The 22,279-nt window shown below is 42.5% G+C and overlaps 1 protein-coding gene across 1 annotated transcript in view; it reads left to right on the top strand.

Annotated features, from left to right (window-relative positions):
• The first annotated feature begins 8,334 nt into the window (after positions 1-8,334).
• Positions 8,335-22,279, top strand: part of tcp11l1 (t-complex 11, testis-specific-like 1) — a 34,475-nt gene continuing 20,530 nt past the window's right edge. Inside the window, exons 1-5 of the mRNA XM_056281701.1 lie at positions 8,335-8,455; positions 8,937-9,102; positions 18,019-18,151; positions 19,966-20,086; positions 21,487-21,707. Coding sequence (XP_056137676.1) covers positions 8,393-8,455; positions 8,937-9,102; positions 18,019-18,151; positions 19,966-20,086; positions 21,487-21,707 — 704 coding nt within the window. The 5' untranslated portion in view covers positions 8,335-8,392. The remainder of the gene's footprint in view (positions 8,456-8,936; positions 9,103-18,018; positions 18,152-19,965; positions 20,087-21,486; positions 21,708-22,279) is intronic.

The raw sequence follows: 22,279 nt of genomic DNA, 5'->3' as shown, positions 1-22,279 counted from the left end.
CTGCTAACCCTTTTAGCGCGGCAACATACTCGGCTAGAGACTCACCACTTTGTTGCTTGCGGGCACGGAAGCTATAACGTTCGCTAAGAACGTTCTTCTTTGGCACATAAAAGTCCCTCAATGCTTTAAAAATATCAGCTAATGGCGTTTCCGATGGCTTCTTTGGCGCTACCAAGTCAGTCAGTAAAGCGAAAGTCTTTGCACCCACCACGGATAGGAACACAGCCCGTTGCTTCCCCTCCTCAATCCCGTTGGCTTCGATAAACTGTGCAAAACAATCCTCGTACGTGCTGAAGCTTTCGTTAGCCTCGTTGAAGCACAAACCCGACTCACTGCTAAACACAGCCGTTTCGTGACTGACGTTGCTAGTTGCTCCTTTGCTTGCTAGTGTAAACTACTAATAAGACACGTTAGTCCCTAACTAGCAGGTCTGACCCTTTAGCCGAGCAGTTAGTGATGTCGCCTTGTGGTGCAGTACACCTCGTATCGAATTCTGCACCGGGCAAGAAAATAACCGGTTACATTAGTTAGCGCATTGCTCCGGTTAGCTCTTTCTTCTCTCACACCTTTTTCTCCGTATCAGAAGAAAAAGTTTTCGTGGAAAAACGAACGCCAGTGTTGCGTTCTTATTGACAAAGTACCCGGAGATTACTTTATGTAAATGAGTTTTTATTTATATCTCTCGGCTGAACATGTCCACCTGACTGTAAAAGGCATTGGAGAGCGCAGTTGTGGGTTTTGGCGCTTTTGCACCTAATATTTATATCCTTTCTGGGCGGGGTTACATCCGGGTAACAACATGTAAACAATAAGTAGGTCCGTATCAACAGTGAATGATAGAACATTTATCAATACACCACATCTGTCAAACCATCTTCTATTAAATAAAGTTTTATTCTTATATCTTATATAGTTATTGTTCCATATGAAATATTTATGCGGGGAAAAGTTGTGTTTATACATTAATGACCAGCATAATAACATTTGTTTATGATAACTTGAAAGATTCATTGGGATTTTGGCAATATTGAATTGCATCTTAACAAAAAGGGTAAGCCGCCTACAGAGTTAAAGACATAGGATGGTGTAGATCAGTGACTGTGTGTCATTGATGTTTATTGAGCCACTGCAGACACCGTACTCGGGAACACTCAGTTATACAGGTTACCGGGTGAGGGCCCGCGAAGCGAGAGTGCTGGATGCCAGCTCCACGTATGTCGTCTTATTGCATCCTCGTCGTGTTGGTTAATAAACTAGGTTATGAATACTAACCGTGCGTCATTCATGAGAACACGAAACATGGTGTCAGAAGCGGAAGATCCTGGAACTTTCACGCACATTTTTTCGGCTGATACTTTTTATTTTTTCTAGCGAGGACAACGGAGCCACCTAGCCTACGAAGCTAATCGGCGAACATGGCGGACGGATTTCGGCGGCCCGACCCTCTCGTCTTTGATGGCAACATCAGTGAAAACTGGCGGATCTTCGAACAGGAATATTACATTTTCGTCGCGGCGGCACACTCTGACAAGCCAGCCCGCACCCGTGCATACATTCTCCTCAACTTAGCAGGACTAGAGGTCATTGAACGCGAACGGTCTTTTGTGTATGCAGCAGAAGTGAGAGCACCCGGCGAGGGAGGACAAGTCCTCGTTCCCGCTGAATCCAAGGAGGATCCCGAATGCCTGAAAAGAAAGTTTCGTGAGATATGCAGCCCACGGTCCAACATTACAATGGAAAGACACAAGTTCAACACACGCAATCAGAGGGCTGGTGAGTCCATTGAATCATATGTCAGTGACTTGAGAATAAAAGTAAAAAGCTGCAACTTTGGAGATCTATGTGAAGATCTCGTTCGGGACAGATTTGTCTGTGGCATAAATAATGACAATCCGAGGAAAGTGCTATTGCGTGATAGTGACTTGACGCTAGCCAAAGCAGTCTCTGTCTGTCAAATACATGAGATGACGGAAGAGCACAACAAGACACTAGCCTCACAACAGCATTATGCTACAAATGTTGATGCAGTCCAACCTAAATTCATGAGAATAAAAAAGCATGATAGAGACAAAGTGGACAATCAATCAGAAAAATATGTCAAACAGAGCATTGCTAACTGCAACAACTGTGGAGGCAGTCATGCTGCCAGGAGAGACAAATGCCCAGCTTTTGCTCAACAGTGCAATGCCTGTAAAAAATGGAATCACTTTAAAAGATGTTGTAGATCTGTACAACAGGGCCACAACAAGTTAAAATTCAGGAGAGCTGTTCACCAGATTGAAGCTGACCAAGCTGATAATATTGCTGAAGATACATTCTATGTTGATGGCCTAACACTGCAAAAAAAAAAACTGTTGATTCACCTGATGTACACGTAATTGAAAAAGATGAAGCTTTTGTTACTGTACATGTAAATGGAAGTCCATTTGAGCTGAAAGTTGATACCGGTGCTAAGTGCAATGTCCTGTCAATTCGGACATTTGAACAGATAGAGAGAAATTATCAATTTGAAGTAAATATGAAACCCACAAACCTTGTTGCATATGGGGGCAGCAAAATTAAAACTGTTGGTCTTGTTCGGCTGCAGTGTCACCTAGAGGGACAAACACACACATTGCCCTTCTTCATTGTTCATGAGGATGTTTTGCCACTGCTTGGTCTACGTGCATGTAGAGAGATGGGACTTGTCTCATTCAGCAAAGATGTTCATCAGTTAGGTCCTACTGATGATGATCTGTTGCAGCAAATTTACACTGAATACAGCGACCTCTTTTCAGATGAGCTTGGGAAACTACCTGTGACTTACTCCATGACACTTGATCCAGAGGTGAGACCTGCTGTTCGTCCTGCACATCACATTCCTATGGCTATGAAAGACAGAGTCAAAGCTGAATTGAACAGAATGCAGGAATTAGGTGTCATCACCCCAGTATCTGAGCCAACTGACTGGGTGTCATCAATGGTTGCTACACACAAAAAGGACAAGCAAGAAATCAGAATATGCATAAATCCAAGAGACCTTAACTCTGCTCTAAAAAGACCACATCACCCCATGCGCACTGTAGAGGAAGTGGCTGCACACAAGTCAAATGCAACTGTATTTTCAGTTCTTTGTGCAAAAAATTCATTTTGGCAGATTCCTCTTGATCACAAATCCTCAATGTTAACCACTTTCAGTGCCAGTTTTGGTCGTTACAGATTTGTGCGAATGCCCTTCAGACTCAACTCAGCCAGTGACGTCTTCCAGCGCTCCATGGAACAGATTTTTGCTGGATATCCCTGTGCAATTATAGTGCATGACATACTCATTGGTGGTAAGACTGTGGAAGAACATGATGCTAACTTGAGAAAAGTGCTTAACCGTGCCAGAGAGGTGAACTTGAGACTCAATCCTCTCAAGTGCAGGTTCCGGCTGAACCAGGTCAGCTGTGTTGGTCATGTTTTCTCCAGTGAAGGCCTCAAGGCAGACCCCTCCAAAACAAAAGCGATCAGTGAAATGCCAACACCAACAGATGTTCTAGCTTTGCAAAGATTTCTCGGGATGGTTAACTACCTTGGAAAGTTCATTCCCAACTTTAGTGAGCTTACGGCTCCACTACGACAACTAACGCACAAGGACACAGCGTGGACATGGCATGAGCAGCAGCAAAATGCTTTTGAACAGCTAACAACACACGTGTCTTGTCCACCAGTTCTGTCATACTACGATGTCAGTAAACCAGTGACGCTCACATGCAATGCTTCACAGTATGGACTTGGTGCTGCATGTCTGCAGGGAGGAAAACCTGTAGCCTATGTTTCACGTACATTAACTGACACTGAAACTAGATACGCACAGATTGAGAAGGAGCTGCTAGCAGTAGTTTTTGCATGCTCAAAATTCAATGACTATATCTATGGCAAGTCAGTGACCATAGAAACAGACCATCAACCCCTAGTCACCATACTAAAGAAGCCTATACATGCAGCTCCAGCAAGACTGCAAAGGATGATGCTCAGACTGCAAAAGTATGACCTCACACTGGTATACAAAAGCGGCAAACTTATGTATGTGGCAGACACACTGTCTCGAGCTCCCAGAAGCTCAACTGCTCAGGAAGCTGAAGAGGAGGACAGCTTTGATGTGATGACCGTCAACTACATCTCTTCTTCCCGGCTGTTGGAGTTGAAAGAACACACAGCAACTGACACAACTCTGCAGACTCTCAGCTCCATCATCAGACATGGATGGCCTAGCAGACCATCCAGCCTTCCTCATGCTTTTTGTTCCTATTATCCTTTCAGAGATGAACTGACTATTGAAAATGGTGTTATCATGAAAGGTCAAAAGGCTGTCATTCCAAAGTCTTTACAAAAAGACTACACTAGCATTGTACACAGAGGACATCCTGGTGCAGAAGCAACTAAATGGAGAGCAAGGGGGATTGTTTTCTGGCTTACAATGACAGATGACATCGACAAAGAAATACAGTCATGCTCAGTGTGTAACAGCTCAAAACCACATCAGCAGAAAGAACCACTCCAGCTACACCCGGTGCCAGATCTTACCTGGTCCACTGTAGCAACAGACATCTTTGAGTGGCGTAATCAGCTGTACCTAGTTTTGGTAGACTCATATTCAGGCTGGTATGAGATTGATCTGCTCCGTGATGCTACATCAGCAACAGTCATCACCAAACTCAAAAGACATTTCTCAGTTCATGGGGCACCACACACACTCATAACTGACAATGGTAGACAGTTCACAAGTCAGCGCTTTAAGGACTTTGCTACACATTGGGACTTCACTCATGTTACGAGCAGCCCAGAGTATCCTCAATCTAATGGTTTAGCTGAGAGGGCTGTTCGCAGTGCAAAACAGCTCATGGAAAAGTCTCACAGAGATGGAAGTGATGTCTTTCTCAATCTGTTAAATCTCAGAAATATACCACGTGACACAAAACTTGGATCCCCTGCACAAAGACTGATGTCAAGGCAAACACGCACCACTTTGCCAGTCTCAAGAAAGCTGCTTGAACCAGAGGTGTACAAGCCACTGGAGGTAAAGGCTCAGCTTCTTAACAAAAGACTGACACAGAAGCTGTACTATGACAGAACAAGCCGACCTCTTCAACCATTGATGGAAGGACAAGTTATCAGAATGCAGATCCCTCAAGGCTACAATCGAACAGGCATGGTAAAGGAGATCTGCAAGGAGCCCAGATCCTATCTCATTCACTCAGAAGGAAAGCTGTACAGGAGAAATAGGCACCACATTCTGCCAGTTGTCGAGCCTGCTCCAGCACAGCACTACCCAGACGACAGTGAATGTCAGGACAGTGGACATGAACTTAACAACTAGCACACTCCAACAAAAGTGTCACACAACACGCTGGACACTGAACAGTCACATATGAAAACACCTACAGCTGTGCTACCTGCTAAGACAACTGGAAGTCTGTACACAACATGCTATGGTCGTGTCAGCAAGCCAAATCCTAAGTATAAAGATTGAGTCAATTTGTCAGCTCAAAATTTTGAAGGTTATGTCATTTAAGTTAATTCTCTGATTTGCTAAGAGCTTACATTGAGGTCTTTGGGTTTCGTTTCAGGTATCTTCACATATAAAAGACCTCATTTAGTGTTAAAGTATAACTATATGCTTTGCTAAGACAACTATTTTCATATTATTCATTAAGGGCAAATTGTTTTCTTTGCATTTGGTAATTCTCACTCTGTGATTATTGAACAGTTATTTAATGTATGTTATTTTAAGGTTTGTTCAATATATGTTATTCAGCAAGTATTGATAATTGACAACATGGTTTTGTTATGGTATGAGCATGAGCTAGGAAAGGGGGATGTAGATCAGTGACTGTGTCATTGATGATGTTTATTGAGCCACTGCAGACACTGTACTGAGGAACACTCAGTTATACAGGTTACCGGGTGAGGGCCCGCGAAGCGAGAGTTTTTTTTTAAAAAGTTTTATATATATATATTTTTATTGAACATTGTTCATATTCATGTACAGATTCTTGAAGAAAGTTCGTTATAAAACAAACATGGCAAATATACATTCCATCCAAAAATACATAGATATATCCAAAGTGCCAAAGGGAACAGTATGTAAACATTTCTATACAGTATATCAGGAAGTACATAGAGATTGAATGTCACATGACAAATATACGGTAATGTATTATGAAAATAAGAGTAAAAACAATAATAAATTAAATACATGACATACACTAATTGAAAATAATAAAACATAGTCCATCATACAAGGGGGAATTAATAAGGATATCAGTCTTCTGATTCAGTGGGAAAATGTCTTAACACCTCATAAATCTTTAGAGCGTTTGTATCGGTCATTAGTTTTAAAGATTTCAAGTATAATCTAAATTCATTTAAAAAAACAACAAATTTGGGTGATGACTTAAAGTATCTATTTTTATGAATACAGAATTTGGCTAAGCAGAGGATTACATTACAACAGAGTTCATCGTTTTTGTTTTGCAAAATCATACCAAATGTTATCTAGAAATCGAAGTTGCCGCGAAGCGAGAGTGCTGGATGCCAGCCGCACGTAGTATGTCGTCTTATTGCGTCCTCGTCGTGTTGGTTAATAAACCAGGTTATGAATACTAACCCTGCGTCATTCATGAGAACACGAAACAGATGGTATAAAATTCCAAACTGATGTTGAGTTCTTGAGAAAAGCTTTGATCCAGTTTATCTTAAAGGTTATATTTAAAGTGGAGAAATCTAGGGCGTTGATACCGCCAAAGCATGGCCTATTCATGAGCACATTCTTTTTGATTAAGTGGGGTTTCTTTTTCCAAATAAAGTTAAATAAAAGTTTGTCTATTTTAGTAGAATAGTCCTTGGGCACATCCATTGCTTGGGCATTGTAAATCACTCTAGATAGACCTTCTACCTTTGTGATCAAAGATCTTCCAGAGATTGATAAATCTCTTTGAAGCCAGAGATTGAATCCCTGTTCTACTGCTTTTATTCAAGGATCAAAATTAACTTGAGCTCCAGCTTTCTGGTCTCTCCTTACATTTATTCCAAGATATCTGACAGTTTCTTTGACAGGAATTTCATATATTATTTCCTCATCACATGTTTTTATGGGAAGTAATTCCCACTTGGAAATATTTAAATAGAGACCAGAGGCTCTGGAAAATATTTTTATCAATTCAATTGCCTTACTAATCTGGTCTTTATTCTTCAAAAATAATGTTGTGTCATCAGCTCGTTGGCTGATAAGGATAGTTCTTCCAGCAATGGATATACCCATGATACCACTGTCTTTAATGTGGATTGAAAGGATTTGCATAGCTAACAAAAATAAATAAGGTGAAACCGGGCAACCTTGACGGAGACCTCTATTAATGCTAAATCTTTGAGATGTGCCATGTGACAATTTGATGGAACAGTTGCTATGTTTATATACATTTCTAATTGCATTTGAAAACGTATTACCAAAACCAAATAGATCAAGTGCTTTAAAAATAAAGTAATGCTCTACGGTGTCAAACGCCTTATAGAAGTATAGGAAAAGAAGAAATCCCTCATCTTCCACTAGATCTGAATAATCTAAATACAAGTCGTACATTGTTGTTTATATGTCTACCTGCCATAAAACCTGATTGGGTTTCATCTATTATTTCATTAAGAGCATCCTTGATCTTTTCAGCCAAACAGATGGTTATTGTTTTGTAGTCGTTCTGGAGGAGACAGATTGGGCGCCAGTTATCTATCAGTAATTTATCTATGTGTGGCTTTGGAATGAGATTAATTAGGCCTTGAGTCATAGTAGGGGGAAGGTGTCCCTTATCAAAGCTTTCTATGCATACCCTATGCAAAAATGGTAATAGCTCATTTGAGAACTTTTTATAAAACTCAGCAATTAGTCCGTCAGTACCTGGAGACTTGTTAGGTTTCAGTTTATTTATAGCTTCTTTTATATCATTTACGGTAATAGGTGAGTCACACACGCTAGTGCATTCATCACTTATTTTTTGACATCCTTAAATTATTGAAGGAAGTTTTGTATACTAGTGGCTGAGGATCGGGACTCATACAATTTACTATAGAAAAGTTCACAGTGTTTAGAGATAACAAGAGGGTCGTCTGTAACTGAATCATTAACTTTCAGTTTTGATAAACAATTATTCGTTTCATAGCGTTTTTCTAGATTAAAGAAGTATGTTGAATTTTGCTCCCCGTGTGTGTGTGTCTGTGTGTGTGTGTGTGTGTGTGTGTGGGGGGGGGGGGGCTCGACTTTGACGTCACTCTGGTCCCACCCGAAACCGGAAGTATCCGCAGCCACGCAGTCTACACAGATGTTTGTGTCAACCCATCTCAAGCTGTATGCGACGTAAATAAGATCGAGTTCTCTTGGATGAAATTGAATTTTCCAGCGTTGCAGTACGAAGCTGGCAATGGCCAACTTGTGAATATAGTGGTAAGCCCGTTAGGTCCGTTATGTCGCGGTTATGCGTGAAGAGCTGTGTCACAAGGCTTTGTTATTGTTCATAGCGAATCGTGTGGACTCTTGACTAACGTCATCTAAATTGACGGTTAAGACCCTTCTGTTTTCCAGCAGGTTGAAAGGGGACAAGGTTAGTACCAAAGAAGACTTTTCTGAATCTGACAGCGTCGTGGAGGTTTTCTTATTGACACGTAGCTTGCTCGCTGCCTCAGTGCATCACATTCGTATTCCTCCCTTTTTCCTTGTAGCGTGTTTGTGCAAGTGACGTCATCGTGATTTTAAAAATAAATCTGCAGCCCTCGATCTCACATTAGAATTGCAACCCCTAATCTTCGACCAGTTCTTTTATTATTATTATGATTATTATTATTATTATTATTATTATTATCCAGGCTAATAGTTTATAAGTCTTGACCAAAAAGATAACTAACTTCTTGTTTTTTCTCATATTCAGCCTTTAAGTCGTCTGACTCCAAACATGCCAAAAGACTCAGACAAGCCAGAGGATGAAAGAGACAGTGAATCTCTGGAGGAGAAGACGCAGGCCGCGTCTGAGGAGACGGTGAGGAAGAGAGTTCGGGTAAACACTCCCAGCCCACACAGAGGGAACACCCCACAAGGTGAGAGCAGGCTGATTTGATTGAAAATGAGCCCTATAATGGAGTCCAACAGATAATCGCACTTAATAAAATCCTGGTTTGTCTGACTGTTGCAAAATGTGCCAAAGTTGAAAGCAGAGGAGAAACACTACACTATATGCAGTTACTGTCTTCATTTATATTCCTTTTTGGTTTTACTGTCAGTTCACAAAAGAGACTCTTGCACCCTCCTAAAGCCAGAAAGAATACAAGTAAAATGCCAAGCTGTGATGTGATCAAGTGTAAATTTTAATTAGCACTCTAGACAAGGATTGGGACAATGATTTTTATGAATGCATGTTTGTAACCAAGTTGTGTTGTCAGTTATGTAACAGCAAATTAACTGTTATCCAAAGAAATGCCCCAAGCTTTGCCAGCTTCCTTGTGTGGGATGACATCACAAGGTGCGGATGTAATTCTCTGGTTTTGGCTTTTCGAGAACGAGTTACTTGTGTTCGCTATTTGGAGCATCCTAGACTATATTGATAGATATTTGCTTTAAGGCAAACAACCCTTAAAAGCAAAACCAATGTGCTTTTGAAGGCACTGTCGATGCAGCAGAAAATATTGCGCAGAAACAGAAATAATCAAATCTAGTGGATGTACCATTACACTGTTTGATCCTGAAAGGCCTTATGAATGGGTCATGGATACTGTTGGTGCATAAATATGTGCATATTAACTGTCATTTTGTGGTATGGCATCGAAACACAGGAACTTCATTTTTAACCCCTCCCCCCCAATTTTACCCGGCCAATTACCCCACTCGCCGATCCGGGGAGGGCTGCAGACTACCACATGCCTCCTCCAATACATGTGGAGTCGCCAGCTGCTTCTTTTCATCTGACAGTGAGGAGTTTTGCCAGGGGGTCGTAGCGTAGATCCTCCCACGTAGCGCGTGGGAGGATCACGCGATTCCCCCCAGTTCCCCCTCCCCCCGAGCAGGCGCCCCGACTGACCAGAGTGCAGAGTCGCTAGTGCAGCGACCAGGACACAAATCCAAATCTGGCTTCCCAACCGCAGACACGGCCAATTGTGTCTGTAGGGATGCCCGACCAAGCCAGCGATAACACGGGGATTCGACCCGGCGATCCCCGTGGTGGTACGGACTAGACCGCTAAGCTACCCGGACGTTCATTTTCATTTTTATATGATACTGGTTAACTATGGCTTAAAGCCAGGTAAAAATCTGTATTACTGTTTATACAATAAAGTATCACATACAGTATGTCTGCTGACTGTCATTTACAAAAACCTTATTTGAAAAGAAATGAGGTTCTACCATTCCATCATAAAGTTTTTGAGGTTGTCCACAGTGAAAAGTTATTACTGGCGTCGGGGTGGCGTGGCGGTCTATTCTGTTGCTTACCAACACAGGGATCGTCGGGTCGAATCCCCGTGTTACCTCCGGCTTGGTCGGGCGTCCCTACAGACAAAATTGGCTGTGTCTGCGGGTGGGAAGCCGGATGTGGGTCTGTGTCCTGGTCGCTGCACCAGCGCCTCCTGTGGTCGATCGGGGCTCCTGTTCGGGGGGGGGGGGGATAGCGTGGCGAAACTCCTCAGTCAAGTGAAAAGAAGCGGCTGGCGACTCCACATGTATCGGAGGGGGCATGTGGTACTCTGCAGCCCTCGGCAGAGGGGGTGGAGCAATAACCGGGACGGCTCGGAAGAGTGGCGTAATTGGCCTAGTACAACTGGGGAGAATAAGGGGGGGAATAAAAAAAAGAAGAAAAAAGTATTACTGTCTGAATGATAGAGTGTAGGTATGGCTGTTACTCCATGTCCTCATGTTTATTTTTGTTCATTGGTCCAAACACATGTTAGTGTTAGCCATCTATTAGCATTCTGATTGAGGACAAAGTAGAAACTGCCACTATTATGACTGTTTAAAAACTCTACCCAAGGTCAGTAGAGCTAGGAATATGTAAGGAAATAAAATCTCCAAAAAGCATAAGCAAAATTCCCAGGGGTATGAGGGGGATGTGTACTACCCATTGTTTAAAGAAGCCACTTCCATTTTAATTGATTTAATTGATTTTTATTTTTGCAACCAACATATTGTTTTTTCCTGTATGGGCACAGTGAATACATTTCCCTATGTGTCAGCAGCAATTTCAGGCTCCTGTTCACCTCTCAACTCAATGCCACTGCAAAAATGCTCATCTTTATGAAAGTGTACAATTTTACTCCTTGCCTTAGACCAGTGGTGTCCAACCCTGCTCCTGGAGACCTACCCTCCTGCCGGTTTTCAGTCCAACCCTGATTTAACACATCTGATTCAATTAATCAACGTCTTGGTCAGTAGGTCATTAGTAGAATCAGGTGTGTTAAATTAGGGTCATTCACACCAAACGCGAAGCGAATTTGATCTCGGGATCATTTGTTTTTCGCGTTACTCGCGCGAGTTTGGCCGCAGGATCGAGTATACGAACCCGCGAATTCTCTTCCGGAAAAGAGGAGAGGAGATTGACATATAGCGTCACGCGAATTTCTCGCTCAAGTTGAATATTTTCAACTCGCGCGAATACGTGAATGACGCGAAATTCGCGTATTCGCGCCGTCGCGTCACGTTATTCGCGTCATTCGCGTCGCCCGGCGCGAATACGCGCGAATTCGCGTCCGTTCGCATCTTTGCATGAACTTTATATGTAATTTCATCGCGCGAAAAAAATGCTACGCATTTGTTTGTGAACACAACATTAGACTATATTCCATTTTCACTGTCATTTGTAAGTGTGTAATTGTCTCCCAACTGAGGTAATTTGATCTATAGCCAGAGTGACAACAAAGCTGTCATATGGAACACGGCAGTAACTACCATTGAGGGAACTAAGTTCACGTCCTTGGTATGTTTAGCGTGGGTTTTATTTTCTGCTTAGCATAAGTGGTGAACTTGGGGGAAAAGGTTACTTTATAGAATTGGGAGATGATGTTGACTTTCAAAATAGTTGCTGAAATGATCTTATGAAAGATTTTTGCTATTCTGCTGACAATATCAAAAGCAAAACATGTGTAAGATGGGAAAAATGTGTTAAAGGACATTTTTTCAGAGACTAGACCCCAGAGGACCCCCATACCTAAAAGGTTCTCCCCAACATGTAACTGATTATTTTGTCCATGTTCAGAGGTTATTTCAGTGTCATTCCAATGGTAATATCATATCATTCATCTGGTGTCATTGCATAGATGGTGTAATGACATGACACTTTAAGGGGTAAGGTCGTTAATTCATCGGTTATCAAGATACATTCTTAATATCGTTTTTAAAGTTTCCACAAGAAGTGCCGTTGAACATTGCCACTGTTACTATCTAGTGGCTAGTTTAGGAACCAGCAACCCAAATCTACCCTTAAATTCACCAAAGGCAAGCTGAAAGCTCAAGGTGTTTGTTGAAGAAACAAATCTGTGAGATTTCAGTGTTTTTACTCTTATTACTGTGATTGCAGACTTTGTTGATATTTCTTTTCTGAAATGTATCGTTTAAGCTTGATTGTAAATGGGTTCTTTCATCATAATTTTCCTAAGCTTATTACTGTCCAGAAGAACCAAAGGCAGCCTTTGTTCAACCCCCCCATTTTTTTTTTTGGAAATCAGACATGGGATGTTGTAAAAAAGTTGGTACTCAGAAATGATATCTAGGACCTTCCAAGGATCACAACCTGGGTGGACAACCTGGTCAACTACTGGAAAGCTACAGGGTGGGTCCAAACAATGCAACCCCTGTTGCAAAATAGCACCAGTTATTTTGCAACAGCTTGATCAGGTTCCATCGTTCTCTTTCTGATTGAATATCTCTGCGATAGTTAATACTAGAAACAAACAGCCTACCTATTGAAAGAGCTTTCAGATGATGCCTGCCAATGCATGGTTACGCACGTTCCCACTAAAGCCACTAGATGGCACTGTGTCTTTTTTTTGGTCTCCCCAAAGTGAGCTCTATTTCGAGCAATGCACTTGTGGTCTGCTGGATTGTTTGCTGTGTTCAAAATGGGTAAATATACTTAAAATTTTATTTCTGTATAAAATATCAAAAGATTTACATTAATGTGATTGTACAGAAGGACAATGTGTATGTTTGCCGCTGATGCTAATTTTAGCTGATTCGATGTTCACAGATTACATCCAGCAAGTGAGAGGACTGTAAGCTAGCTAGCACTGTAAGCTAACATTCTGGAAGAAATTGTAAGTCCCTTGTATATAGATTTATTTTGTTGTCGTTGTTAATTTTACCAAGATATATTTTTGTTATCATTTGAGAATATTTAATGTGTGTACATTTTTTGTTTGTGCAGTGCTGTATGGGGCCGATGGCATGCTGCCACATGTGCACCTTAATTAGCACAAGAAAAGAATACAGTACATTGAGACAGACTGCACTACATATGCTTAAAATATTATAATTTTTATAAAACATTCTATTGTAATCGGTCACGTTTTTATCCACTACTTCATCATTACAGACAGTGATCTTGACCAGTCAGACTAATAATCTGTTTGTATATTCTTGCCTGTAGCAAGATGACAAGCCAGCCAAAGAAATGTGTGGCAGACATTGGCATGTCGCTGAAACATGAGCCTGGTGAGAAGAGTTGTGAAGACAAAAGCACTGACTACACAAAGTGCATCATACGTCAAGGACAGCCTGCTAAAGACCTGTACTTTATTTATCCCACAACAAAATCCAAGTTTATACAAGCCATGAATGCTCATCAAGATGAGGTCTTCCAGAGACTGCACCATGAGTCTGTGTCAGAAAAATGGTTGGAAGACAGTGCACCAAATTGGCACCCAAAATGTCGGAACTGGTAAGTAAATGAGAACGGCTACTATGCTGAGAAGAAACGTCTTGCTGATTTGAGAGCAAGAGCAGCAGATTTGGCTGGTCCAGGATGCAGGTCCATATACCATGCTGTCAAATTCACTAGGCGGAAAACTGAAAAATATTGAAGCCAAGAAGAGGTGTGTCATTTGCAATAAGAAGTTGCTGCAGGGAAAGGAGCCAACGTCTAAGGTCTCCACACACACAAAAAAAAACAGTCAAAAGGCCATTGAGGAGAAAGCAAAGAAACTGAGCAGAGATGACATATTGCTGAGACTGATTGGCAAGGTCATGACATGGTTGCCAATAAAATATAGCCTACCACAAATGACGCATGAACAACTTCAAGGCTCAAGCGCATTCATTCTGGAAAGCCAAGGCTGAACCTGTATGCTGTTGCATTTAGTCACCTCGTGGAAGAGCTGGAGGCTCTTTTCCATGACCTGTCAGAATTCAGATGACACGCCCACGGTAATCAGTCCTATGAGAGCAGATGTTGCTTTTCCAGGAACCACTGAATGAGCAATCAACAGCAGTTTTCTGGTCAATCTTCCTTGAGATGTCAGACATTCCTCACAGGCTTATCTGCTACCAGCAGGAAAGTGACTGGGTAGGACATCTCTGTGAAACAGCACGAATGCCACCCTACCTCACTGCAGCAGGCCACTACAAATATAGGCAGCAGTCTTTGCCTCTGTATTTGGCTGAGATGAAGAAATTGTCAGAAACAGCCCCAGAGTTACATGAAGCACTGACGGCAGGTGCATTTGTTGGGAGGAGAGCAGATGGCAATCACAATGGTGTCTCTCCTGACATGCTTCTGGAGCAGACTTATAATGTAGATGCCAAGGAGGCAAGTGGTCAGGATGGCATTACACTCAACCCTGCAGCCCGGATAAAGTGGGTCTACACAAAACCACTCACTGCAGCTATCTCTGCAGAGCTCAAGTCTATGCTGCACTTCCATTCCTCCAACCCACACCATGAATCTGGTTGGAGTTGTGTCACCAGGGATGCAGAGATGGTAGTCAAGGTCATGGCAGCAGTAGAGACCAACCCATTCACAGCAGCCACACCATCCCTGATCAACATATCAACTGAACAGTTTGCAGATTCCATAGTCAAGGACAACCTGACGAGCGTGAAAGTACTGGGTCTGAAGGCACTGTCTGAGTCACTGTCCAGTGATCAGAAGAAGACAAGTATTTTGAAGCTTAACACCTTCCACACACAAAACGAAACCAAAGAAGTCCGGGGCGAAAACTTCTGCACCTGGCAATAGCAATGAAGTTACTGCCCTTGTGCAAATGACACAGATCACTGCCAGTGGTGGAGAACTCAACATTGTTGACTTCATAGGAAACCACGAGTGCAGTAACTTTCCTCCATCCCTCTTCCAAGAAAATGGCAGTGTGAGAACTGGTACCAAGGCAAGCCTAGTGAAGATCCTGAAAGAGGAGACCTAAGTGACCAGCATCCCTGATCTGCCTCAAGATGACAAAAAGACAGCAGTAGTCATTGATGCTATATGCGCCCTGTGACACTGTTCTTTTCACAAAGGTGAAAGATGTGGAACCATCGCTTAGTGATACACAAAAACCTGCTGCCAAATGATTTGCCTGCCGGCACTGAAATCTGTTGTGACAGGTACAGTGGACCCAACCTTAAGTCAGTTGAGCAGGAACAGAGATATACCTGATCAAAACCAGCTAAAGTATATGAAGTCAGTGAGCAGTACACAACTTCTGATCCAAAGGAGTTTTTTTTGCAGTATCAGCTAACAAAGCAAACCTTCTGAGCGTCCTCTGTGAGAAATGGTGTGAGAATGAGCAACCTGGAGCCTGCTCTTGGCCCAACTCTTCTCTACCTGGGTGGTGGATTTAAAGAAGAGATGAACAGCGTGGTGCTCACAGAAGGGTCTGTGATGAATATTCCTGCTCTGGAATCCACACAGCAGGAGGCTGATACTAGGATAATACTCCAAACCCTCTACAGTGTCCATAATGAAGGAGTTGACAGAGTTGTCATCCATGCCAATGACACCGACATCATTACCATGGGCCTGTACTATGGTGCAACACACCTCGGTGATATACCAGGGCGGTGGGTGAGAACAGCCCAGAATGCATACCTGCCTATACATGAAATGGTTGTGGCACTGGGACCTTCACATTGTTGTGCCATGCCCTTCGTCCACAGTCTGAGTGGTAGAGATACCACTAGTTATTCATATTTCACTGGAAAGAAGTTATGATTCAAGAGCAGCATGAGTCTGGACACACCTGCACTTGAAGAGTTTGGTGAGAACCCCGCCGATGCCATAACAGATGACCTCCTCAACCAGGCTTGAGACCTCACCATAGCTGTGTACACAACCACGGTTGATCACTTTGATGATTCTGATCTGGGCAAACTGAGAGCACACAAGTTCCTGAACAACAGATCAATGCTGTTAAAGCTACTACCCCTAACAGAGAGCGCATTTCTCCTGCACCTGAAAAGGGCTACTCTGCTCTCATGTGGATGTGTCAAAGGCTGCCAGAAGAACTGTGCCTGTGCAAAGAAGGCGGTTCCATGCTACATAGGGTGCCGTTGCCTGGAACTGGCAACCAAATACAGCAGGATACACACTGCAACAATTGAGAGCAGTGAAAGCAGCAGTAACTCAGAAAATGACTAGAAAGCAAAAACTTACTCAAAATAGCTGCTATGGCACTACCATGGAAACCAAAATTTGTTGTAATATTAGACATTTATATTCAGTGTAGGTTACATGTTTAAAATGACAATCCAGTTTTCTAGTCCTGGCCATGTGATGGATTATTTTGTGTTCTACTCCTGTTAGTCCTGTCATATCTGCAGTTAATAACCAAAAAAGAGAGTATTAAAGTGAAATAAATGTTTTGCCGCCAAAATCTTTGTTTCTTTCATTATCAAAATAGGATGTTTTTTTTGTAAAAACAGATGTTGATTTGCACAAATAATAGCAGGGTATTAATTTGGCAGTAACAGCTTAACATTTCAATTTCCAGATAAGTTTAACTCAGTTTGGTTTGACCTACAACACAGAATACCTTCAATTAAAGGATGGTGCGGAAACCTTGGCAGCGATTTGCAATTTTCACTTCCTGTAGCTTTCCAGTACTTAGTTGACCAGGTTGTCCACCCAGGTTATGATCCTGGAAGGTCCTAGATATCATTTCTGGTGCACAACCTTTTACAACATTCCATCTCTGTAAAACCCCTTTGCCCCCTGGGAATATCATAGAACGACTAGTTCAGAGTGATACATCCTTTTTACCTTTTTATACTGACACTACATGGTTACATTTGATACTACGCAATGAAAATATTATGGTGAAAAATGTCCTTCATGTCCTTCATTGTGGATGCTATTGATGCATCGGAAAACAATGGGAAAGAACACAGTGCATACTTTGAAAATACTGAATCTAGGAGTTATGTGACAGAAGAAGCATTTTATTAAAGACCCATTCCAGTGATTTTAATTTGGTCAAAAATCACTTGGAAAAACAGACCTGGAGTTTCTTTCTTTTTTCTTTTTTTTAAGATTTCCCCCCTTTTTTTCTCCCCAATTGTACTTGGCCAATTACCGCACTCTTCTGAGCTGTCCCGGTCGCTGCTCCACCCCCTCTGCTGATCTGGAGAGGGCTGTAGACTACCCCATGCCTTCTCTGGTACATGAGGAGTTGCCAGCCGCTTCTTTTCACCTGACTGAGGAGTTTCGCCAGGGGGATGTAGCACGTGGGAGGATCATGCTATTCCCCCCAGTTCCCCCTCCCCCCCGAACAGGCACCCCGACCGACCGGAGGAGGCGCTAGTGCAGCAACCAGGACACATAACCGCATCCGGCTTCCCACCTGCAGACACGGCCAATTGTGTCTGTAGGGACGCCCGAACGAGCCGGAGGTAACACGGGGATTCGACTCGGCGATCCCTGTGTTGGTAGGCAATGGAATAGACCGCCATGCCACCCGGATGTTGAGTCTCCTGTTAGGAATAAAAGGGAATTGTAATGTGGGTCTAGCTTTAACTTGTGTTCATTTATTTATTCACAGCTAGCCCTCCCAGGTTTGTCTCTATGGAGGAGGTAATGGAGACAGCTAAAGGAGTCAGTAATATGGCTTTGGCCCATGAGATCATGGTCAACCAAGAATTCCAAGTCAAACCTACAGAACTCCCAGAGGGAAGGTGAGCTTTTTTAAAGCTCGCCAATCATAGTAATGGTAACGATAGTTGTGTACTTGTGATGGTGACATTTGAATTTAGAAAAATGGGGGAGGTAAAAACATAAATTATTTGTCAGTCAAATATATTCAACCATCATACATTTACGAAAAACTTGGAGAAGACAGTAAATTTGAACATACAATTTTAAGGCTGGGGAAAATTTATGGAAAATTGTAATTTTGGAAAAGTCACGGAAATTGGACACAAGCCGCATCGGGTCTGTTAAAGATTGATTGACTTATAGAAAAAAAGTAACAGTGGTTGGAACCATGGTGGAGGTTCTCTATAAAATTTCCATTGGGTGTGTGCATTCAGCAGTTTGTCTCTGTATGCTCACATTTGCCTGTGTTGGCTAAATTTCCTATCAGTTAGCTAGCTATCTTGTCGACAGTATACTGGGCAAATGCCTTTTGAACAGTCAGTGGCTTCAAATGGACAAGTACAAAATATGACTTGTAGAGTGGTTCATATCAAGTCTTTGGAATACAGACTGACTTTCATATAATATATGGTGTTACTCTAAAAAATAGTGTCTTTTGGTCATGGGAATTAATCTTAATGTCATAGAGAAGTCATGGTAGAAACAAGGAGCAGACGTGTTCACCTGTAGATTGACAGGTGCGTGGGAGAAGATCATGGTTCGTCAAGGCAGAACAAAAAAACTCCTGCACACTGTCCGAGATCTTTCATAACTAATTACAACGTTTCATCACGTTGACTGATGAAGGTCTGTGTACCGAAACGTAATTAGTTCAAAGAAAGTTGAATCAGTTCATCTGGGCACAACATTTATTGAGAGAAACGGTTTCATCGCTCTTCTAAGTGACCTCTTCAGTCTCAACTGACTGCAGGTATCCCCACCCTTATAAACAATACAGTGGCATAACGACTGAAACCAATGATCAGTTTCATATGCAGACAGGCTATTAACTGGCGTTTCTGTGTACTATTCAAAGACGATTTGGGAATGTTTGCAATCACAGCACTGTAAGATGGTGATCGATGTACTCTTAGCCCCCCCCCGGTTCAGGGATGGTCGTTCCCGCTTTACATAGATGGCCTCTTTGCCTTCCGGTTGAAACCAGCTTTCCTCCCTATCAAGGATGTGCACATCCTCATCTTTTAAAGAGTGGCCACTGGCCTGTAGATGGGAAGTAACGGAACGACCATCTCTGAACCGGGGGGGGGGGGGGGCTAAGAGTATATTTGTCACCATGTTACAGTGTTGTGATTGCAAACATTCCCAACTCCTTTGTGAATAGTACATACGGCCATTGAAACGGTAGTTAATGGTCACGCCTATTTTCTGAAACCCATCGTTGGTTTGGGTCGTTAGCAACTGTATTGTTTATAAGGGTGGGGATACCTGCAGTCAGTTGAGACCGAAGAGGTCACTTAGATGAGTGATGAAACGTTTCTCTCAATAAACGTTGTGTCCAGAGTAACTGATTCAACTTTCTTTGATTTTCTTACCTGGATCATTAAACATGCATAAAAAACATCGTAATTAAAGATCTCTGAATACAAGTATAGAGGACAGTGTGCGAGAATTTTTTGTTCTGCCTCATAGAGAAGTCATAGAAAAGTCGTGAAAAATCAGTAGTGAAGGAGTGTTTTTATGAACTACATTGATTTTGGCCAAAATCTCAAGTGTGTTAGTATGTGTAAGGAAACACTGAAAACTTTTCTAGTATTGTTATTATATACATATACTTATGTCTAGTACGTGTATTCTTTCTCACTGTTGTAATCGTCCCGTTTGTGGACCTATGCAGTTTGGAGCGCAGAGTGAAGGAGATCTTGCACAAGGCATTCTGGGATTGTCTGGAGACTCAGATGAATGAGGATCCCCCGTCATATAATCATGCCATCAAGCTGCTTGCTGAGATCAAAGAGGTAAGGCGGGCGGGGTGTATTGTGTTCAGGAACACCAACTAGAGAGGCAAAGTAAAGCAAGTCTAATTATCAGGCCTTGCACTTTGTTGATATGTTTACTCCTTTTTTCCATCTGCCTCCTCCTGGTTCCTTAGATATAGATACTTGAGTCACATCATATTTTGGGAAAGATCAGAGGCACAAAACTGTATTAAGATATTGTAGCGAATTCGGGGGACATTGCAACCACAGGAACTGCCGCGGTCGGGAAGCGAACCCGTATCGCCCGCACCACAGGGGACGTCGCTAACCGCTCGACTAAAGGATCAGACCCGCCAGGCAGCAGCCAGCGTGTCTAGTTATCCATGCACGTTACACTACCCCCCCTCCTTCGGGAAGCGCGTCCCCGCGCTTAAGCATATCAACTCCTTCACGCCTCAGGGCGCATACGTTTTCCGATCGCCTTACGGTCGCTCCATCCCACTTCTGGCACCAATGTAGCGAATTCGAGGGACAACGCAACCACAGGAACTGCCGCGGCCGGGAAGCGAACCCGTATCGCCCGCACCACAGGAGACATCGCTAACCGCTAGACTAAAGGGTCAGACCCGCCAGCCAGCGGCCAGCGTGTCTACTTATCTATGCACTTCACAATATAAATTATGAACCCCCCCCTCTTCTGCCATTCACTCTTTTCCTCCCTTCCAAGGCTCATTACTCCTCTCCTTATTCATACTTTGATTTGTTCACTCATTACATTTTGGTTTCTCAGGGCAATGTTTTGTTTTGTTTTATGGCGTCATTGGACAACAATTCCATAATAACCTTTCAGCATATTGTAATTCAAGTAGTCTGAGAGAAAACTAGACTTCTGCGCCTCCTCTTGGCTCTGTATTCAGGCTTTAAGGAAAAAAATCTAACCTGGGACGGAAGATTTTAGCCAACCACGGGTCATTTCAAAGAGAGGGTGTTCCTATTATTGGCTGTTCTACAAACGCAGATGGTTGTGTACGCGATAAATTCAAATCCGCCCTGCCCCGCCGGTCACTTGTAACCCTAAAAATCAACAAGGCTAACTTGAAGTCGCTGCTTCACATGGACAATAGTAGTGTAACTAAGAGATTCGCTGAAAGAAATACATTTTTACATGGATGGATTATCAGCTAGGATACAAGTTTCACGAGCCCCGCGTTGACATTTCCTGATTGTACACGTGTAAGGGGCTAAAGAGCGATGCGGAGGTCATTTGGTGGGAGGGGCTTAATGGAGCGCTACAAGGCTGCAGAGAGAGGCAGAAGGATTTGCGTTGGAACGTTCAGTGTTACCTACTGCAGCTTTAATTCCTTTCTTTCCTCATTCCTACATCAGTTTCTCTCTTTTGATTCCTTCATTTAATTGTCCCCTTCTCTCTCCTAATCGAGACCTTACTGTCATTCTTGCTGTTGGGCCATGGTCGCCTGCGGGCCCGTATAGAGGAGGTTTTGGACCTGCATCTGATCCAGCAGCAGGCTGAGCACAGGGTGCTTGACATCAGTCAGCTTGCACAGTTCATTGTGGGGACCATGGGCTCATTGTGTGCCCCCTGCAGAGACGAGGATATCCAGAAGCTTAAAGAGACCACCGAATTGGTGCCTCTGCTTAAGTAAGCCAACAAATGAGTCTTTCAGAGATACAAAAGAGAAAGGCTATTTTAAGCAAGCTTTTCTAGTTATTCTTATTTTGTTTTTAGTTCCTTTAGTCTCAGCTCATGTTCAGAAGGTTCGTGTCTATCTTTGCCAAAGTAAGCTTGTTCTGCCATGAGGATATCCTGGAAACTGTTAGAATTTAGCATCTGAGCTCATAGAAATAGTTTGACCTGTTGTCAACTGGTGCTGGGCAATATGGAAAATATTGTTACAATTTTTGTTGGGAATTTCATACAATTGGTTTGTTAGCAACTGTATTGTTTATAGGGGTGTGTATCACATTTATATCACATTATGTGTTCACATATACAAAAAGATGTTTAAGATTTTAACTGATGTTCATCACATCAAACTGTTTGGTGATATAAAGTAGAATATTGCAGTGACCAGAGAGGGCAGTTGCTCTGCATGTCAGTAGTTCTGCACTGGGGGAGCGCAAGGGATTCTGGGACTGTTAACATTCATGTTCAAATTGTTGTTTTAGTGATGTTGTGTTCATGTTTTGGTTATTGTGTTTGTTTTGTTTGTT

Source organism: Lampris incognitus, chromosome 6, assembly GCF_029633865.1.
Source record: "Lampris incognitus isolate fLamInc1 chromosome 6, fLamInc1.hap2, whole genome shotgun sequence".
Lineage (NCBI taxonomy): Eukaryota > Metazoa > Chordata > Actinopteri > Lampriformes > Lampridae > Lampris > Lampris incognitus.
Note: the sequence above shows the minus strand (reverse complement) of the source record. Positions and strands in the feature narration are given on the sequence as shown.